This window comes from Ascaphus truei, chromosome 1 (assembly GCF_040206685.1).
Source record: "Ascaphus truei isolate aAscTru1 chromosome 1, aAscTru1.hap1, whole genome shotgun sequence".
Classification (NCBI taxonomy): Eukaryota; Metazoa; Chordata; class Amphibia; order Anura; family Ascaphidae; genus Ascaphus; species Ascaphus truei.
Genome location: NC_134483.1, coordinates 197579534 through 197598245, shown reverse-complemented (window position 1 = coordinate 197598245; position 18712 = coordinate 197579534). Strand labels below are relative to the sequence as shown.

Genomic DNA, 18712 nt, shown 5'->3' with positions numbered 1-18712 from the left:
GCCCACAGTGGAGGAGCAGGCCATTCTTGGTACAGGAGCCACTTCCTGTATAGGTCTCTTTGTCTCAGTGGTTCCTCGCAACTGACTGGTGGAAGTTGCTGGATCCGCCACTCCCTGCTTCGGCTCCTCCCTTCTCTGACAGAGCTGGAACCCGCCCCCAGGGGTTGCAATTATGGGCGGGTCCCACAGGGGAATATCATGCCCCTTAATTAAGGCCGCACCTCTCTCAGTCCTGGTGGGCGCGGTTAGCGTTTTCGCGCCAATTTCCCCACAAGGGTGGGGGTCTTTTCCCGCGGCTAGTTCCCGCCTTCTCCTGGCAGCCGCCCTCTGTGCAAGATAACCATCCTTTTTGCACGGCTCTTCCACGGCCGGAACTACTTTTTGTAGTGGCGCCGTCTGTATATCAGTCCCTGGGCCCAGTGGGTGCATTCCCACAGGCCATAGTTGAAAGTCACCCCCCCTGGTAGAAATCAGGGGAGGGTCCCATAGACTAAGCGGTTGACTCAGCACAGGGGCTGAGTGAGTCACTGTCCATGAAGGCGCAGCCATAGCTTTCGCGCCATGCCCCCCATCAGGGCGGGGCTCTGCTGTTCGCGCCATTCCCGGCCAGCTTTTTGCAAGTCCTGCATCAGCCATTTTCTCTGTGACTGTCCCATGCGGTTTCCCTAGCAAGCGGGAACCGCCATTTTGGTTGGCTTTTAAGCCCAAAAAGTCAGTCTGTTTGCTCTCCTCACGGGGTTCTCCCCCAATTATTACAATTTCCTCACACTCTTCAAGGGTGGCCCCTCGCTGTCCCAAACAGGATAAAAACGGGGCAGCCACAGCCTTCGCTCCGCTCCAGAGCAGACTGGTTAAAGATAGTTCGGCGACTGTTTGCTCTTCAGTGGGGTGCACGCCACGGGTGCCCTCCCCATCAGCCTCTGGTCGCCATTTTGGGTTCTCCGCGCCACGCGGATCCTCCATTCTTTGGGTCGTCTCACTCTCGTACCAATTATCGTACATGGGGCTCCGCTCTGCGGGGCAGCCACCACACCGGTACAATAAAGATTAGCTTCAGATGCACCACCACATGTGTACCTTATCTAGGTGTGACCCAGTGTTGCACTACCTCAGGCTAGGCTCACTCTCTCAGTGTCTGCTGTATCACCTTCCTCCCAGTCTGTGCTCCCTATGGTAAGTGTCTGGAATGGGCTAGGTACTCTGGCTCTGCCATGCAGTACTTGGGGCGTCTACCTCTCTTGGTCAGCCTAGCGCAGACCCTCTCCAGGATTCCTGACCAAGTTAACAGGCTATCCCTTCTGGCATCCTACCAACTAGCACTGCCTCAAGGTGACTCGGTCAGCTATAGCCCGGCTCCAAACCCCTCACTCCTTTCAGGCCCCTAGGTTGTCCCTGCGAACTGACAATATCCCGTCAGCCCCTGACCACCCCTAGGTCCGTCCCTACGCAGCACAGAGTGGCAGCAGACTCTCTCCCTGTTTCCCAGTGTGCCTAGCTAGAGCCTGTCCTGTTGACAGATCTGATCTCAGCAGCTCGCCTCCAAATGTAACGGTATTTCTGGCCCGGCCTGATCCACCCAATCTCACATTGGCCCCTGTGGTCTAACCGGTCCCCATTACAGTGTGGTAGTGTCTGGTGGTGCACCTGTTGGCTACAGGACTCCTGAGTCTCCCGCATGATGGTGTGTGGGGAGGACCCGTCCAGACAGGCAGCTGAGGTAGTGTGCTGAGTCTCACCTAGTTCCAGTGCAGCGCCTCCACCTCACCAGGGTCCCTGCGTCCGCATGGGGATGATCCTGGCGAGGAACTCCTCGATGGTGTAACCTCCTGTGTAATCATTGGACTCTCACACACAGGGGTTTCTCTGATCAGCTCCATCTTTATTGTCACGGTGGGCATAGCTGCCCTCCACAATGGGGTGTCTCTAGCCGATCATTTTCTGTGTGCTTCCCTTTAGTAAGTATTTCACCTAGATCAGGGATTCACTATTCCCGCAGGAATCACTGCCCTGTGCCAGGTCCCTGGACACAGTCTCCCATGGAGTTACTATAACATAACTAACACTCTGGCAGAACTTGAACTCCTTTCCCCCAGAACTCCTCCTCTCAGCAGAACTCAGGTCTCAGGTAGAACTAACTTTAAACACAGTGCTGTGCCTTATGTAACTTCTGAGGCTGACACACCTCTGACATCACTAACCATGGAGTCAGAGCATGTGACCAGTCCCATCCATACACAGGGCACCCCACCAGGGTGTGAGGGAAAACCTCCATGATTACTGCTGGCATGCCCACACTTACCAGGCCTTACTGCCAGCAGGAGAGATGACTGAGATGGGAGAAGTGTGGCTATGATGTGTGGGGTTCGGTGCGATACCTTTGGCTCACAGGAAACCTGAGCCTCCGCTGCTGGGAACCTGGGGTGCACCTGAGTGATGCTCGGTAGCGCCTCCACCTGTATGGGATTTTATTATGTAGAATTACCCTGTTACAGGACACATACTGTAAGGAATACACACTTGGTATGATAACGGTTTTACTGCAGGCAACCAAAAGATAAGGTAACACATATATATATACAGTCCCACCAACTTGGCCAAGCATGGTCTTACCCTCAAATACTTTCTTCCCCTCCATGGAGTCACAGTCCCCAGAGTACTGAGGGGCCCTTTGGCATCCAACCACCCTGGCGTCAACAAATTAATACCCCACCCAATGTGTGGTACAGTGCTGCCCACTAAAGTGTTGGTTGGTGCATGTGCAGAGTTGAGTACCTGCCGGGTGATCCCACACCCTGGCTCGCTGAAGTCGCAATTATTGTATCCACGAATCCAAGGATGTCCTCCACAAAGCCTCCGCCTCTATGTTGGGTGGGTCCCGCGTGGATATTACCACCTCTAAGAGTCTCTGTGGTAGCACCTGGGTGATCTGGTCCCAGATCAACAGAAACAGGATACAGCCGCGTCTTGGCTTTGTCTCTATGGTTTGGTTTTACAGGGGCAGTATCCATATCTATACTCCACCGCCGTAACAGAGGTAAGCGTGACCAAGGGGGACCCTGTTATATAAGTATTATAATTTTAAAAAATGATATAAAGAACAAATAAAACACTTACACAAGGTCACAATGAGCTCCCACCAGGAATTGAACCAGGTTCCCCTTCATTCAAACTCAGTGCTTTCATTGTCAGTGTCTTTACTCACTGAGCCATTTTAACAACTCAAAAATAAAACATATACAATATATAATCTAGTGAGTTTAATAAGAAAAGTAGAGAAGTGTAACAATCACTGCAAATCAAAGCGTGGAATGATCCCCTCACACTTCCAGATAAAAGGGATAAACACCAGAAATAAAGCATTGTTTCCCATTAGTTCCACCTCTTGTAGCAGCCACAGGTAGGAGACAAAGGAAACACAAGGGGCGTATGGAAACGATAAAAACCTAATACAGCAAATTCAAATGTGTGTCATTTTCCCGTTAACACTGATAATCACTGATTTTTTTTAAATGAAATACAAACACTCTACAAAAAATACACTGATTATACGAAAACAATACAAAGCGTAATCCCAAATAATGGTTATAGTCAGAGCTGTTCACTTAAAGGGAACTAACGGTTTCACTACAGCACGGGTGGCCAACTGCCGTCCTCAAGGGTCACCAACAGGTCAGGTTTTAAGGATATTCCTGCTTCAGAGCAGCAGAGTAAAAATAATGATGCAATTTTGGCTCCAGATATATAGACTTCACGGATCCATGTTCCAAATCCTGACATTCTGAGCCTCTGGGATAGAATAAAATGGCTACTAGGGTTTGTTGTAGAAACCACAGAATCCATATGAAATATCTCAATTGCTGCTTGTGATTGTGCTGTCCCTTTAAATGGCCTCAGCTGTCTGGGGCAGGGGCGGCTGGAGTTTTGCCAGAGCTGATTGGCTGTGAGACAGTATATCACGTGACAAGCTCAGAGCCTGATCTTTAGCTTGTCCATAGTTAAGAGAATTTATTAGGAGGGCAGAGTCACAGCCTGATATAGAGCACGATGGTGATACTGGGGTACTGGGACATCCGAGGGGTGAGTCACTGTGGGGAGATAATACGACAGTATAAGTGGTTACTGGCAGGATGGGGTAATGCTGTATGGGGGATATGGTGAGGGTGTAATATTGATGTATGAAATAAGAGGGGTAATGTAGTTATGGGGAGGAGGGGGTACTATTGAAGTTATGGGGGTATATGGGCAGAGGATAATATTGATTTGGAATGGGGGAGAGTACTGGGAGGAGGTGGGTAATGAAGTATGGGGAGAGGGTAGCATTGAAGGAATTTGGGGAGGATGGTATATAGTGCTATTGAAGGTACAGAGAGGAGGGAGGTAATGAAGCTATGGGGTATATGGGGAGGAAGGGGTAATACTGAATGGTTGAGGAGTATACTGTGAGGAGTAATGAAGGTTTAGGGGGTACACTGGGAGGAGGGGGTAATATTGAAGTATTATCCATTCTCTACCTCTTCTTTTTCTCTTCATCCTGTAGCTGGCTCACTCCATCCGTCTCCTGCTAGAATACACGGGGACCCTGTATGAGGAGAAACTATATGTGACTGGTGACGGTGAGTGCATCACACGTGTGGGGTAGCAGACAGTGCCATGTTTTGTGACTCCCTTAACCACTCTGCTCTATGCACCATTGGTATCGCTACGGCCTCCTGCCAGGACCCCTGGAAGGGGTTAAGCAGTCTGTTTGTGGAGTCTTTTCTCTCCAGTTTGGTGTGGATTAGTTTATATACACCCACCTTCTCCCTGCATCAGTGTCTTGCTGAAAGCTGTTACTGCGCCTGACTTCAATATAGATGGGTGATGGGGCAGAGAATTTCTGAAAGATTCACACAATAATTCTGATAACTTACTTTTACAGAGAAAGCAGAGTTGTGACTGTATAAATAAAAGTAGTTTGTACTATCATGCTTTAACCTGACAGTAGTAGATGCATGGATCAGCCTTCCAGCTGTGAGTGCAAATGCATTGATAACTTGCATGTGGTGTGACACTATTACACTATAGCTGGCACTCACTGGGCTGTGATGCAGGGTAAGAGTATCACACCCCAATCTTGCGTTAATTGGTGTTCATCAGTGGCCATTAATGCCACATCAGGAGTGTTGCAACACATTGCGACTTAATGATTCCCAGCCTATGTATTTTAGAACCTGTAACAGTGTGTACACACAGTGCCACCCTCTGTGCAGTGTGTGCCACTCCCTGTGTGCAGTGTATCGGTGTCACACAGATTCATCTCTTCCTTAGCCCCAGATTATGACCAGAGCCAGTGGCTGGACCAGAAGGAGAAGCTCGGACTGGACTTCCCCAATGTACAAGTGACCCCAGGGAGGGGTGGTTGGCTATAGGGAAGTGGGTTGGGGATATGGAGGGGAATTTTATTTCCCTAGTGTAAAAGTGGTCTAATACCTCCTAAATTGGTGGGATGATTCAGTTTGTAGACTGTGGGAGGTTGGAGGGGAATCCAATTTCCTGAGGGGTGATACTAGTTACCCTCTCCTCCTGCAGTTGCCGTACCTGTTGGACGAAGATGTGAAGCTGACACAGAGTAACGCCATCCTGCGCTACATTGCACGCAAACATGGACTGTGTAAGAATCTGCCCACAGTGTCCGAGTAATACCCCTTTAGGGATGTCTCTCTCCTTCCCCCAATTAAAGGGCTAGCCGTTTTTAGCTAAATTTGCCCGTTGACATAATTTGGGAATTTTGACTGAAAATGGCCCATTTGCAGCTAAAGCACATCCAGAAACAGCCCCCAAGTCTTTCTAGCTCTTCCGCGCCCCCCGCCCCCCATATTGAATCTTCCTCTCTTATTGACTCTTTCTTTTCCCTACCAGGTGGGGAGTTGGAGGGGGAGAAGCTCCGTGTGGATCTGATGGAGAACCAGGTCATGGATTTTCGGCGGGACCTTGTCACGATTGCCTATAACCCCCTGTTTGTGAGTCTGAGGGCTGGAGAGATATTTGGGGGTGGAGGTAAAATTAGGGGGAGTGACATTAACATATTTCCAACCCCCCCCCAGGAGACCCTGAAGGGACCATACCTGGAGAAGTTGCCTGTCGCTCTAACAAGATTTTCTCGCTTCCTTGGAGACGGAGCTTGGATTGCAGGAGAAAAGGTGCCCCTCTCCCCCTCAAGCACCCCATCTCTTCACTCAAGCTAGCTCTCTCCTCTCCCAACTACATCCTATCATCTCTTGCATCTACTTCTTCTCCCCATCTGCATTCTCTCCTCCTCCTGGGTATGGCAGTGGCAGATGATGCCTTGACGTACTGTCAGGGGTCACACCAGGGTGTGGAGGAGAGATCCTGACTGCCTCCAATCTCCCCCAGATCACCTTTGCTGACTTCCTGATGTACGATGTTTTGGATCAACACCGAATGCTGGAACCAACGAGTCTGCAAAAGTTCACGAACCTACAGGATTTCCTGACCAGGATTGAGGTGACTTTCACCCCAGAACTTTCTTATTATCCCCATTATGGCTGTCTTGTTAGCATCCCTCAGCTGTCATCCCATGCCAGGGGTATCTGTTCACACTACAGGAGGTCTGTTACCATCAGGGCTCCTTCAGCCTCCACTCTAGCTGGACACGAAGGCAGTAGGTATGTGGGTATAATGGTTGAGGGTGGACTGATGTCTGCTGTGCTGAGTCCAGGAATGGCTTATTCTGCACAGCTCGTAATGACTAATCAGGTATTTTCCTGTAATTACTCACATTACTTGGTTGTCACATGGGGGAAGATTTGGAATCTGGTTTTCTCCCACAATTAGTAAGCTCATTAACATAGTCGTTAAGCTGATATATCCTTTCTTCCTCTCCCAGGCTTTGCCTCCTGTTGCTGCGTATATGAAGTCCCCTCACTTCATGAAGACCCCGATCAACAACCGTATGGCAGCGTGGGGCAACTGCAAATAAGGGGTCCTGTATATCTCCCTCGTGCACTCTCCTCCCCCTGTTACGCTTTTTGTATGACCCTGCCTGACCCCGATTTGGGTCTCCCAGTATTTTCTCCCCCATACTATTTATTCCTGTAGAAAGATTTCAATAAAGTTGCATTTTTCTGATCATTTTGTCCATGTATGTACATCTTTATATAGTGCCCACAATGTACTTGGCACTTTCTTAAAGAGACTACAGTACAGGAAATTATTATACAATAAGTGCAACAAACAATAGGAAAGGAAATCCCTTGCCCGAGAGCTTACAATCTAAGTGGAATGTTGGGAAGCTTAGAGACGGCAGGTGAAGGAGGTAAGTGCAGTAGATGGTAGTCATTGGTAAGAGTGACTGTGGGCATAAGACAGTAGCCATGAGCTGGTCTATTGGAATGCTTCATTTAACAGGTGGGTTCTAAAGTTTGACTTGAAGGTGATGAGACGAGGTGGTTGGTATATACAGTGTCAGGGAGTTCCATAGGTATGAAACAGTGGGAGAGAGAGCAGTATCCAGGAGAGGGATTAAAGGAGAAGAGCAGAGACGGTGTAAGAGTGAAATTCTAGCAGCAGAAGTTTGGATAGGTTGCAAAGGAGAGTTGTGACTCGAACTACATGGGGTGCCATTTCTAACTGAAAACAAAAGGGAAGGGGAACCTATCCTATACACAAGGGCTTGCATAACTACTCACAAGGAGATCCCATTACTTCAGCTCTTCCAGGAATTTAAGCTCCCCCCCCCCCCTCAATTTAGCCTAGCATGCCACTATATGCAGGCAGAAACATGGTGGGGCTTACCTTCTTCTGAATAATCATGGCACCCTGTGGTAGATTAGGGGTGGTATACTGTGTGAGCCAATAGTCAACCCGTTAAGGCCCTAGTAATACCAATGTAGCTTACACACACTCATTTACCAGTAGATGTTGTCCCCAACATCCTATAACCAGATGATGGATATGCTTGAACATAGCATGATATACGTCCCTGCACAATACATTGTGACGGGATCATGCATTTCTTATCACACGCTATACACTGATCGTAGCAGTACTGTGAACAAACTGCCACAGGAATCAGTGTATATTACATTTGCGCAGGTGCATTGGTAACTCCTAGTAATGCTGAACTTACACCACACACAAACAGGGCATGTGGCAGTACCTTACTGTGGAGAGCATGCTCATAAGTCACTGGTACAGGCATGTTGATGACGCTTAGTGTACCATATACAAAATGTGCCAATGGCAGTTACATCACTGTTGAGAAACAGGTTCTTGCTTATAGTTGCTCATATCTGACAGAGCAGCGTATACTCACGTGAACCTCTTACAGTACAATGCTCCAATCTAACAAATCTTTGTATCGACACTCATAAAACATTGAGGGGCCTATGCAGAGAGCAGCGCTATTTCGAAATTCGCCATTTTTTGGAGAAAATCGCGCAGAAAGCAGCAGAAAATGGCGAGTTCCGAAAAACGCGCCAATTTTTCTTTTCTAGTTATAAAACTCACCTCGCGGCTGGCGAGAACCTCAATCTCGCCAGTTTTAAAAATATCCGTATGCAGAGAGGCGCGATCGGCATCTAGCGGCTGTTCGCGCCAATAAAATGGCGCGATTGTCTCAGTTTTAACTCGCCAGAAAAAACTGCCGCTCGCGGCCATTGCAAAGGGAAAAAAAAAGCCGCGAATGTGTTTTAACACATTTCTGAAGCGCGCATCTCGCCAATTTAAACTCGCCACACGCATCCATGTTAAACATAGCAGAATTCGCACTTTTCTGCATATGGAGATTAAAACTCTCCAAAAAAGCTACTTTTTAATAAATTCGCCAATTTTAAAATTCGCTGCTCTCTGCATAGGCCCCTAAAACTCTCCAAAAAAGCTACTTTTTAATAAATTCGCCAATTTTAAAATTCGCTGCTCTCTGCATAGGCCCCTAAAACTCTCCAAAAAAGCTACTTTTTAATAAATTCGCCAATTTTAAAATTCGCTGCTCTCTGCATAGGCCCCTGAGTCTCTATGGCAGATTACTCACATTCATCTGTACTACCCATTGATATGCTTGTGGGTTATGCAGCTCTCACTACGAGTAGAGCTAAGGTACTCTGGTGCATGAAGGTTCCTGCTCCACTATCATTCCACATATATAATTAGCAGTGTTTAGAACAGACATCACCAAGCCTGTCACAGGCATGGAAAAATAGCATGGTTAGCAATAAGCAATGAAAAGAAAGGGTTCGGGCGCAAACCCCAAGGAAATGGATCTCACCAGGTATTTGAAAAAAAAAATAGAAACAATTGTTGCATGCTAAACACAAAACAATGACAAACAGAAAAAATCTCCCACGTTTCGCTTCTTATACTGTCCCCACGTCATCAAACATATGATGGAATGACAAAACCGCTGAATAGAATCAGATCAAATCAAATTTAATATCAATAGATGTTATATGAATAGGATATTAAGTGTTGCAAGTATTATCATTCAAATCAATGAGTTCAAAAGCCTCCCCTGTTGCAACAAGGTATATCTTATATGAATATAATATTTCTTTAAATAAATGTCCTCTTTTTAAGTATTGCGCAATCCCAATATAAAATGGCAAAAAGGTAGATCCGAGTATAAATAGCAATAGTTGATATCTTAAGTGAATACCCATGGAGATGTTGTGCCATCAGGATTAGTCCAGAGAAATAAACAGTCCTGATAGTATTGTATTGTATGTCTTTATTTATATAACGCCATAAATTTACATAGCGCTTCACAGTAGTAATACATGTTGTAATCATATAAATAACAAATAATATAAATAACAGGTCATGGGAATAAGTGCTTCAGACATAAAAGTAACATTAAGGAAGAGGAGTCCCTGCTCCGAGGAGCTTACAATCTAAATGGTAGGTAGGGGAACGTATAGGGACAGTTGGAGGGAATTCTAGTAAGTGCGTCTGCAGGATGCCAATCTTTATGTATCATGTGCCCAGGATTTACCACAGTGCTATTCATATGCTTCTTTAAGCAAATGTGTCTTAAGGTGGGTCTTAAAGGTGAATAGAGAGGGTGCTAGTCGGGTATTGAGGGGAAGAGCATTCCAGAGGTACGGGGCAGTCAGTGAGAATGGTTTAAGGCAGGAGAGGCTTTAGATACAAAGGGGGTAGAAAGAAGACATCCTTGAGAAGAACGCAAGAGTCGGGATGGTGCATAGCGAGAAATTAGGGCTGAGATGTAAGGAGGAGCAGAAGAGTATAAAGCTTTAAAAGTGAGGAGGAGAGAGGGGGCGTGCCGATGACGTCATCCAGGACAGACGGGTGAAGGGAGAGCTCCGGAGACCCATCCATATAAACCCTATTTAAAGGCACTTTTCGCCCGACAAAAAAAAACCCAAAAAGCCCCTGACTACCCCCTAAAACACGAGGGATGTCAAACAAAGGAAAAAATCAGCCGATCCAAGGGGTTGGCAGATTCTTCACCCCCGCGAAACAACACGCTGAGGCGGGGGAAAGAAAGCAAGATGGCGGACCAACGCCAGGCGCACAAGGCAAACAAGGCCTCACAGATCCGGCAAGCCCCGCTGAGATCCCCTCTCCCCCGAATGGGGGAATCACGAAGGAATTCTTAGAGGAACTCCACGCTAAGCTCCAGAGGTCACTGCAAACGAACCTCAAGGAAGCGGATGCAGAAATCAAGCAGGACATCCACGGCCTGCAAGAGCGCACCACGACGCTGGAGGACAGGCTGGAGGAGGCCTTGCAGCACCAGTCTGAAGCCGACGAAGAAATAATTCGACTAGGCCAAGAAATAAACACACTCCGCGACGGGTTAGAAGACCAAGAAAACCAGGACCGCCGCCAGAACCTGCGGATCCGCGGCATCCCCGAAGCGGTTCAGCCTACCCACCTGAGAGCCTACCTCGTGGACTTATTTCTATCTATATGCCCAGACTTAGACCCTCGCGATATGGAGATCGATAGGGCGCACAGGGCTCTGGGCCCACGTTCTGACGACCTGAATCGCAGGCGGGACGTGATCGTGCGGCTCCACAGTTATTCCACAAAGGACAAACTAATCGGAGCATGCCGCGAGAGGGATATGATCATGTTCCAGAACGAATAGCTCCAGGTCTATCATGACCTATCTAAACTGACTGTGGACCGCCGAAAGGCGATGCGCCCCCTTACACTACTCCTCCGCGAGAAGGGAATAAAATATAAGTGGGGATTCCCCTTTAAAATGATTATATCCCACAAGGGTAAATTCCTCTCCATACGACATCCCGAGGAAATGGAACACCTGGCAAAGGCCCTGGGCCTCCCCGCGGAACCTTTCCAGACCGTCCACCCAGCTGGCAACCGAGCCCGAGACAGGGACGACCCGCCTGTAAGAGCATCGGAATGGATCGCGGAGCAAAGGCAATCCCGCGACAAATGAGGTCACAGCTGTAACCTAACAAGTCACCTTTCCGGGAGAACAACAACATCTACGCTGGAATCCAACAAAATGGCGCCAAGAGAGGCCTTACCTCTCCAGGTAGAACCCCATCGATCCGCAGACGAGCTGCGATTGATGCTTCCATCACACGCGACACATCTCCGTTTCCAGCCGCCTCACCACGTGGGACCGGAGGACGGATCCCTTACAGAAGGCCCCGGAATCCAACAAAATGGCGCCGAGAGAGGCCTTACCTCACCACGAAACACCCCATCGATCCTCAGACGAGCCGCGACTGATGACACCACCATACGCAGTACCCCTCCGCTTCCAATCAGCGCACCACGTGAGACCGGATGACGGAGTCCGTACAGCTCCATCGGGGGAACCGAGCGGACGACACCCGGGTAGCCCTCTACCAGACCCGGCTCCATTTTGCTTCTCACCCCCCCCCTCGGCCGAGGGGGAACTGATATCCCTTCCGAACTCCTGACTTCCCTTTCTCTGGATGGCGACAGAAGCACAGGACATGCCAGACCCTTCCGCCCGCACCCCGCAGATGAGAGCCTAAGGACAGGGTCTGTAAAACTGATGCACCCGCACACTTAGCCAGTTAGCCTTCCCCTAGTGCCCCAATTTAAGCATGATGTTCCCCCCTGGCTATTCCCCCCCCGCCTAACGTGCATATAAGATCACTTAGTAATGTTAGGTAGTTAGGTAACATATCGATTGGGATACTATCGATAGAGGAGTAACCTAGTATAAGATACGACCCCCCCTCCCAACCCTATCCCCCCCTCCCCCCTCCTGCCCCCTACCTCTTTCCCCTGTCCTCTACCCCTTTCCCAGCCCCCCACTCCTCCGGCCCCCCACCCTCCCTTCCTCCCCCCCCTCCACCACCATACCTCCCATCCCCTCCACCCCCCGCCATCACCCCCCCTCCCCCTCCTACCCCCCTCATTACTTCCCTCCCCCCCTCCCCCCTCACCAACTAGCGAGTCCCCTTCCCCCCCACCCCGACCAAGGTCCCCGCCCCCCCTCCCCCCAATGGAGTCTACTTACACGTTATAAGAGGCAGGTTGAGCAGTTAGAGAACACTTCAATGTTAGATGATGCTTCTCTCTGCTTGTTTCTCTTTCACTCGCTCTCTTTCCCCACTGGGACCCTGAAGTGTTATCCTAAGTTAAACTGTATACCCCCCTTGGGGTTGTGTCACACAAACTGTTGTTGCTGAGTTAAACAGCGCTCCCTTCCCCCCTAACCCTCTGTTACCCTAACTCCGATACTACATGCTCTTCCCGCAAACACAAAAAGGAACAGTTTATACGGTTTGAATGTCAATAGTTCTAGGGAACCCCGCCCAGGTTTCCCCCCCCCCCCCCCCCCCGTCTAACATGTGTATACGGTTGGTAGCTCACTTAGCAATGTTAGGTAACTAGGTAACATATTGTTTTGGATAATATGCATTTGTTCAAGGGTACAGCAGCTCTTAGAAAAGCTACCAGCCCCACGCTGTATTCCCCCCCCTCCCTCCAACACTTCACCACCACCCCTTCACCCCCCCTACTACCTCCCTCCATGCTAACCCCCCCTCCCTCCTCCCCTCTCCCCTCCTCCCCCCTCCCCCTCCCCCCTCCCCCTCCCCTTCCCTCCTCCCCCCCCCCAAAAAAAAGGGGCCCAAAGTCTTATGAACCAATTCCCAACCAAAATGTGTAGAGATGCATTCCCCCTGCTTGATATAGGAGAGCCCGGAACCTCCTAAATGTTGTGATTGTTTAACATGTAATCAACTGAATATATACTGTATACTTTGTATGTTGACTGAGCTCTACACCCAAACACACTCTAATCTCCCTCTCCCCTCCTCTCCACACTCATCACACAGAAATCATATTCAAATAATGTCAGGGACTGTATACCATGGGAGTGATATACTCTTGCATTTATTACAAGGAGAACCTCCCCCCTTTTCTTACCCTCCCCCCCTCCCTCCCTCCCTCCCTCCCTTCATCCCTCCCTCCCTCCCTCCCTTCATCCCTCCCTCCCTTCATCCCTCCCTCCCTCCCTCCCTCCCTTCATCCCTCCCTCCATCCCTCCCTCCCTTCCTTCATCCCTTCCTTCATCCCTCCCTTCATCCCCTTCCCCTCCCTTCATCCCCTTCATCCCCTTCCCCTCCCTTCATCCCCTTCCCCTCCCTTCATCCCCTTCCCCTCCCCTCCTCCAAGCCCACCACTCCCACTCCCCCTTCCCCCCCCATAAGACCCAAATTCTTCGGATATAGCTCTAACCCAAAAAGCGGAGAAACGCATCACCCAGGCCCCACACAGGAGATCACGAAACCTCCTAGGTAGTGTGAAGGTCTGACATGTAACCAATTGAATATATACTGTATATCTTGCATGCTGACTGATGTCTACACCCAAACACACCCTAATCTGCTCCACTCCCCATCCCCCACCCCTTCCCATCCCCCCCCACCCCTATCTCCCCCTCCCCCTCGCAATCCCTCCCCTCCTCACCACATCCATCACACAGATTATATACTCAAAAAACGCCGGAAAATGCATACTATGTGAATGATGTACGTAGCAATCATTACAAGATGACCCCCCCCCCCTCTATGTCCTCTCCCTCCCCCCTCCCTTCATCCCCCTCCTTCCCTCTGAGCCCATCCTCGTGTAACATGAAATCAACTGAATATATACTGTATACTTGGTATGTTGACTGAGCTCTACACCCAAACACACTCTAAGAGTCTCTGGTCCCAGATCAACAGAAACAGGATACAGCCGCGTCCTGGCTTTGTCTCTATGGTTTGGTTTTACAGTGGCAGTGTCCCTATCTATACTCCCCCGCCGTAACAAAGGTAAGCGTGACCAAGGGGGACCCTGTTATATAAGTATTATAATTTAAAAAACGATATAAAGAACAAATGAAACACTTACACAAGGTCACAATGAGCTCCCACCAGGAATTGAACCTTCATTCAAACTCAGTGCTTATTGCTTTCATTGTCAGTGTCTTTACTCACTGAGCCATTTTAACTACTCAAAAAATAAAACATAGACAATATATAATCTAGTGAGTTGAATAAGAAAAGTAGAGAAGAGTAACAATCACTGCAAATCAAAGCGTGGAATGATCACCTCACACTTCCAGATAAAAGGGATAAACACCAGAAATAAAGCTTTGTTTCCCATTAAGTTCCACCTCTTGTAGCAGCCACAGGTAGGAGACAAAGAAACACAAAGGGCGTATGGAAACGATAAAAACCTAATACACCAAATTCAAATGTGTGTCATTTTCCCGTTAACACTGATAATCACTAATATTTTTTAAATGAAATACAAACACTCTACAAAAATACACTGATTTTACGAAAACAATACAAACCGTAATCCCAAATAATGGTTATAGTCAGAGCTGTTCACTTAAAGGGAACTAACGGTTTCACTACAGCAGGGGTGGCCAACTGCCATTCTCAAGGGTCACCAACAGGTCAGGTTTTAAGGATATTCCTGCTTCAGGGCAGCAGAGTAAAAATAATTATGCCATTTTGGCTCCAGGTATATAGACTTCACGGATCCATGTTCCAAATCCTGACATTCTGAGCCTCTGGGATAGAATAAAATGGCTACTAGGGTTTGTTGTAGAAACCACAGAATCCATAAGAAATATCTCAATTGCTGCTTGTGATTGTGCTGTCCCTTTAAATGGCCTCAGCTGTCTGGGGCAGGGGAGGCAGGAGTTTTGCCAGACCTGATTGGCTGTGAGACAGTATATCACGTGACAAGCTCAGAGCCTGATCTTTAGCTTGTCCATAGTTAAGAGAATTTATTAGGAGGGCAGAGTCACAGCCTGATATAGAGCAGGATGGTGATACTGGGGTACTGGGACATCCGAGGGGTGAGTCACTGTGGGGAGATAATACTACAGCATAAGTGGTTACTGGCAGGATGGGGGTAATGCTGTATGGGGGATATGGTGAGGGTGTAATATTGATGTATGGAAATAAGAGGGGTAATGTAGTTATGGGGAGGAGGGGGTAATATTGAAGTTATGGGGGTATATGGGCAGAGGATAATATTGATTTGGAATGGGGAGAGAATACTGGGAGGAGGTGGGTAATGAAGTAGGGGGAGAGGGTAGCATTGAAGGAATTTGGGGAGGATGGTATATAGTGCTATTGAAGGTACAGAGAGGAGGGAGGTAATGAAGCTATGGGGTATATGGGGAGGAAGGGGTAATACTGAATGGTTGAGGAGTATACTGTGAGGAGTAATGAAGGTTTAGGGGGTACACTGGGAGGAGGGGGTAATATTGAAGTATTATCCATTCTCTACCTCTCCTTTTTCTCTTCATCCTGTAGCTGGCTCACTCCATCCGTCTCCTGCTAGAATACACGGGGACCCTGTATGAGGAGAAACTATATGTGACTGGTGACGGTGAGTGCATCACACGTGTGGGGTAGCAGACAGTGCCATGTTTTGTGACTCCCTTAACCACTCTGCTCTATGCACCATTGGTATCGCTACGGCCTCCTGCCAGGACCCCTGGAAGGGGTTAAGCAGTCTGTTTGTGGAGTATTTTCTCTCCTATTTGGTGTGGATTAGTGTATATACACCCACCTCCTCCCTGCATCAGTGTCTTGCTGAAAGCTGTTACTGCGCCTGACTTCAATATAGATGGGTGATGGGGCAGAGAATTTCTGAAAGATTCACACAATAATTCTGATAACTTACTATTACAGAGAAAGCAGAGTTGTGACTGTATAAATAAAAGTAGTTTGTACTATCGTGCTTTAACCTGACAGTAGTAGATGCATGGATCAGCCTTCCAGCTGTGAGTGCAAATGCATTGATAACTTGCATGTGGTGTGACACTATTACACTATAGCTGGCACTCACTGAGCTGTGATGCAGGGTAAGAGTATCACACCCCAATCTTGCGTTAATTGGTGTCCATCAGTGGCTATTAATGCCACATCAGGAGTGTTGCAACGCATTGCGGCTTAATGATTCCCAGCCTATGTATTTTAGAACCTGTAACAGTGTGTACACACAGTGCCACCCTCTGTGCAGTGTGTGCCACTCCCTGTGTGCAGTGTATCGGTGTCACACAGATTCATCTCTTCCTTAGCCCCAGATTATGACCAGAGCCAGTGGCTGGATGAGAAGGAGAAGCTGGGACTGGACTTCCCCAATGTACAAGTGACCCCAGGGAGGGGTGGTGGGCTATGGGGAAGTGGGTGGGGGATATGGAGGGGAATTTTATTTCCCTAGTGTAAAAGTGGTCTAATACCTCCCTAAATTGGTGGGATGATTCAGTTTGTAGACTGTGGGAGGTTGGAGGGGAATCCCATTTCCTGAGGGGTGATACTAGTTCCCCTCTCCTCCTGCAGTTGCCGTACCTGTTGGACGAAGATGTGAAGCTGACACAGAGTAACGCCATCCTGCGCTACATTGCACGCAAACATGGACTGTGTAAGAATCTGCCCACAATGTCCGAGTAATACCCCTTGAGGGATGTCTCTCTCCTTCCCCCAATTAAAGGGTTAGCCGTTTTTAGCTAAATTTGCCCGTTGACATAATTTGGGAATTTTGACTGAAAATGGCCCATTTGCAGCTTCAGCACATCCAGAATCAGCCCCCAAGTCTTTCATAGTCATCCCCCCCCCTATTGAGTCTTCCTCTCCCATTGAGTCTCTCTTTTCCCACCTACCAGGTGGGGAGTTGGAGGGGGAGAAGCTCCGTGTGGATCTGATGGAGAACCAGGTCATGGATTTTCGGCGAGACCTTGTCATGATTGCCTATAATCCCCTGTTTGTGAGTCTGAGGGCTGGAGATATATTTGGGGGTGGAGGTCAATTAGGGGGAGAGACATTAACATATTTCCAACTCCCCCCAGGAGACCCTGAAGGGACCATACCTGGAGAAGTTGCCTGTCGCTCTAACAAGATTTTCTCGCTTCCTTGGAGACGGAGCTTGGATTGCAGGAGAAAAGGTGCCCCTCTCCCCCTCAAGCACCCCATCTCTTCACTCAAGCTAACTCTCTCCTCTCCCTACTACATCCTATCATCTCTTGCTTCTACTTCTTCTCTCCATCTGCATTCTCTCCGCCTCCGCCTCCTGGGTATGGCAGTGCCAGATGATGCCTTGGCGTACTGTCAGGGGTCACACCAGGGTGTGGAGGAGAGATCCTGACTGCCTCCAATCTCCCCCAGATCACCTTTGCTGACTTCCTGATGTACGATGTTTTGGATCAACACCGAATGCTGGAAACAACGAGTCTGCAAAAGTTCACGAACCTACAAGATTTCCTGACCAGGATTGAGGTGACTTTCACCCCAGAACTGTCTTATTATCCCCATTATGGCTGTCTTGTTAGCATCCCTCAGCTGTCATCCCATGCCAGGGGTATCTGTTCACACTACACAAGGTCTGTTACTATCAGGGCTCCTTCAGCCTCCACTCTAGCTGGACACGAAGGCAGTAGGTATGTGGGTATAATGGTTGAGGGTGGACTGATGTCTGCTGTGCTGAGTCCAGGAATGGCTTATTCTGCACAGCTCGTAATGACTAATGAGGTATTTTCCTGTAATTACTCACATTACTTGGTTGTCACATGGGGGAAGATTTGGAATCTGGTTTTCTCCCACAATTAGTAAGCTCATTAACATAGTCATTAAGCTGATATATCCTTTCTTCCTCTCCCAGGCTTTGCCTCCTGTTGCTGCGTATATGAAGTCCCCTCACTTCATGAAGACCCCAATCAACAACCGTATGGCAGCATGGGGCAACTGCAAATAAGGGTCCTGTATATCTCCCTCGTGCACTCTCCTCCCCCTGTTACGCTTTTTGTATGACCCTGCCTGACCCTGATTTGGGTCTCCCAGTATTTTCTCCCCCATACTATTTATTCCTGTAGAACAATTTCAATAAAGTTGCATTTTTCTGATCATTTTGTCAATGTATGTACAGCTTTATTTATATAGTGCCCACAATGTACTTGGCACTTTCCTAAAGAGACTACAGTACAGGAAATTATTATACAATAAGTGCAACAAACAATAGGAAAGGAAATCCCTTGCCCGAGAGCTTACAATCTAAGTGGAATGTTGGGAAGCTTAGAGACGGCAGGTGAGGGAGGTAAGTGCAGTAGATGGTAGTCGTTGGTAAGAGTGACTGTGGGCGTAAGCCAGTAGCCATGAGCTGGTCTATTGGAATGCTTCATTTAACAGGTGGGTTCTAAAGTTTGACTTGAAGGTGGTGAGACGAGGTGGTTGGT

At 48.4% G+C, this 18712-nt stretch overlaps 2 protein-coding genes and 1 long non-coding RNA gene across 3 annotated transcripts; 2 read left to right on the top strand and 1 right to left on the bottom strand.

The window, feature by feature from the left end:
- Positions 1–3265: 3265 nt before the first annotated feature.
- Positions 3266–12704, bottom strand: LOC142470101 (uncharacterized). Its single transcript, XR_012789164.1, has 3 exons — positions 12488–12704; positions 4512–4579; positions 3266–4085 (listed from the first exon to the last, which is right to left on the bottom strand). It is a non-coding gene; the product is annotated as an uncharacterized LOC142470101 (long non-coding RNA).
- LOC142470090 (glutathione S-transferase Mu 5-like) lies at positions 3649–7126 on the top strand. Its single transcript, XM_075577030.1, has 8 exons — positions 3649–4077; positions 4538–4613; positions 5308–5372; positions 5569–5650; positions 5899–5999; positions 6084–6179; positions 6394–6504; positions 6887–7126. Exons 1-8 carry the CDS (start codon positions 4045–4047, stop codon positions 6977–6979), a joined length of 657 nt encoding a protein of 218 aa, XP_075433145.1. The 5' UTR covers positions 3649–4044; the 3' UTR covers positions 6980–7126.
- Positions 12705–15189: 2485 nt separating the features above from the next.
- On the top strand, positions 15190–18366 carry LOC142470083 (glutathione S-transferase Mu 5-like). The gene is made up of 8 exons (XM_075577018.1): positions 15190–15331; positions 15795–15870; positions 16565–16629; positions 16827–16908; positions 17150–17250; positions 17333–17428; positions 17649–17759; positions 18142–18366. Exons 1-8 carry the CDS (start codon positions 15299–15301, stop codon positions 18232–18234), a joined length of 657 nt encoding a protein of 218 aa, XP_075433133.1. The 5' UTR covers positions 15190–15298; the 3' UTR covers positions 18235–18366.
- The last annotated feature ends 346 nt before the right edge of the window (positions 18367–18712 follow it).

Coding starts and splice junctions, on each gene's coding strand:
- LOC142470090 (XM_075577030.1), top strand. CDS start 4,045: ATGGTGATACTGGGGTACTGGGACATCCGAGGG. Junction 4,078..4,537: donor GGTACTGGGACATCCGAGGG/GTGAGTCACTGT, acceptor TTCATCCTGTAG/CTGGCTCACTCCATCCGTCT. Junction 4,614..5,307: donor ACTATATGTGACTGGTGACG/GTGAGTGCATCA, acceptor TCTCTTCCTTAG/CCCCAGATTATGACCAGAGC.
- LOC142470083 (XM_075577018.1), top strand. CDS start 15,299: ATGGTGATACTGGGGTACTGGGACATCCGAGGG. Junction 15,332..15,794: donor GGTACTGGGACATCCGAGGG/GTGAGTCACTGT, acceptor TTCATCCTGTAG/CTGGCTCACTCCATCCGTCT. Junction 16,909..17,149: donor TGCACGCAAACATGGACTGT/GTAAGAATCTGC, acceptor CCCACCTACCAG/GTGGGGAGTTGGAGGGGGAG.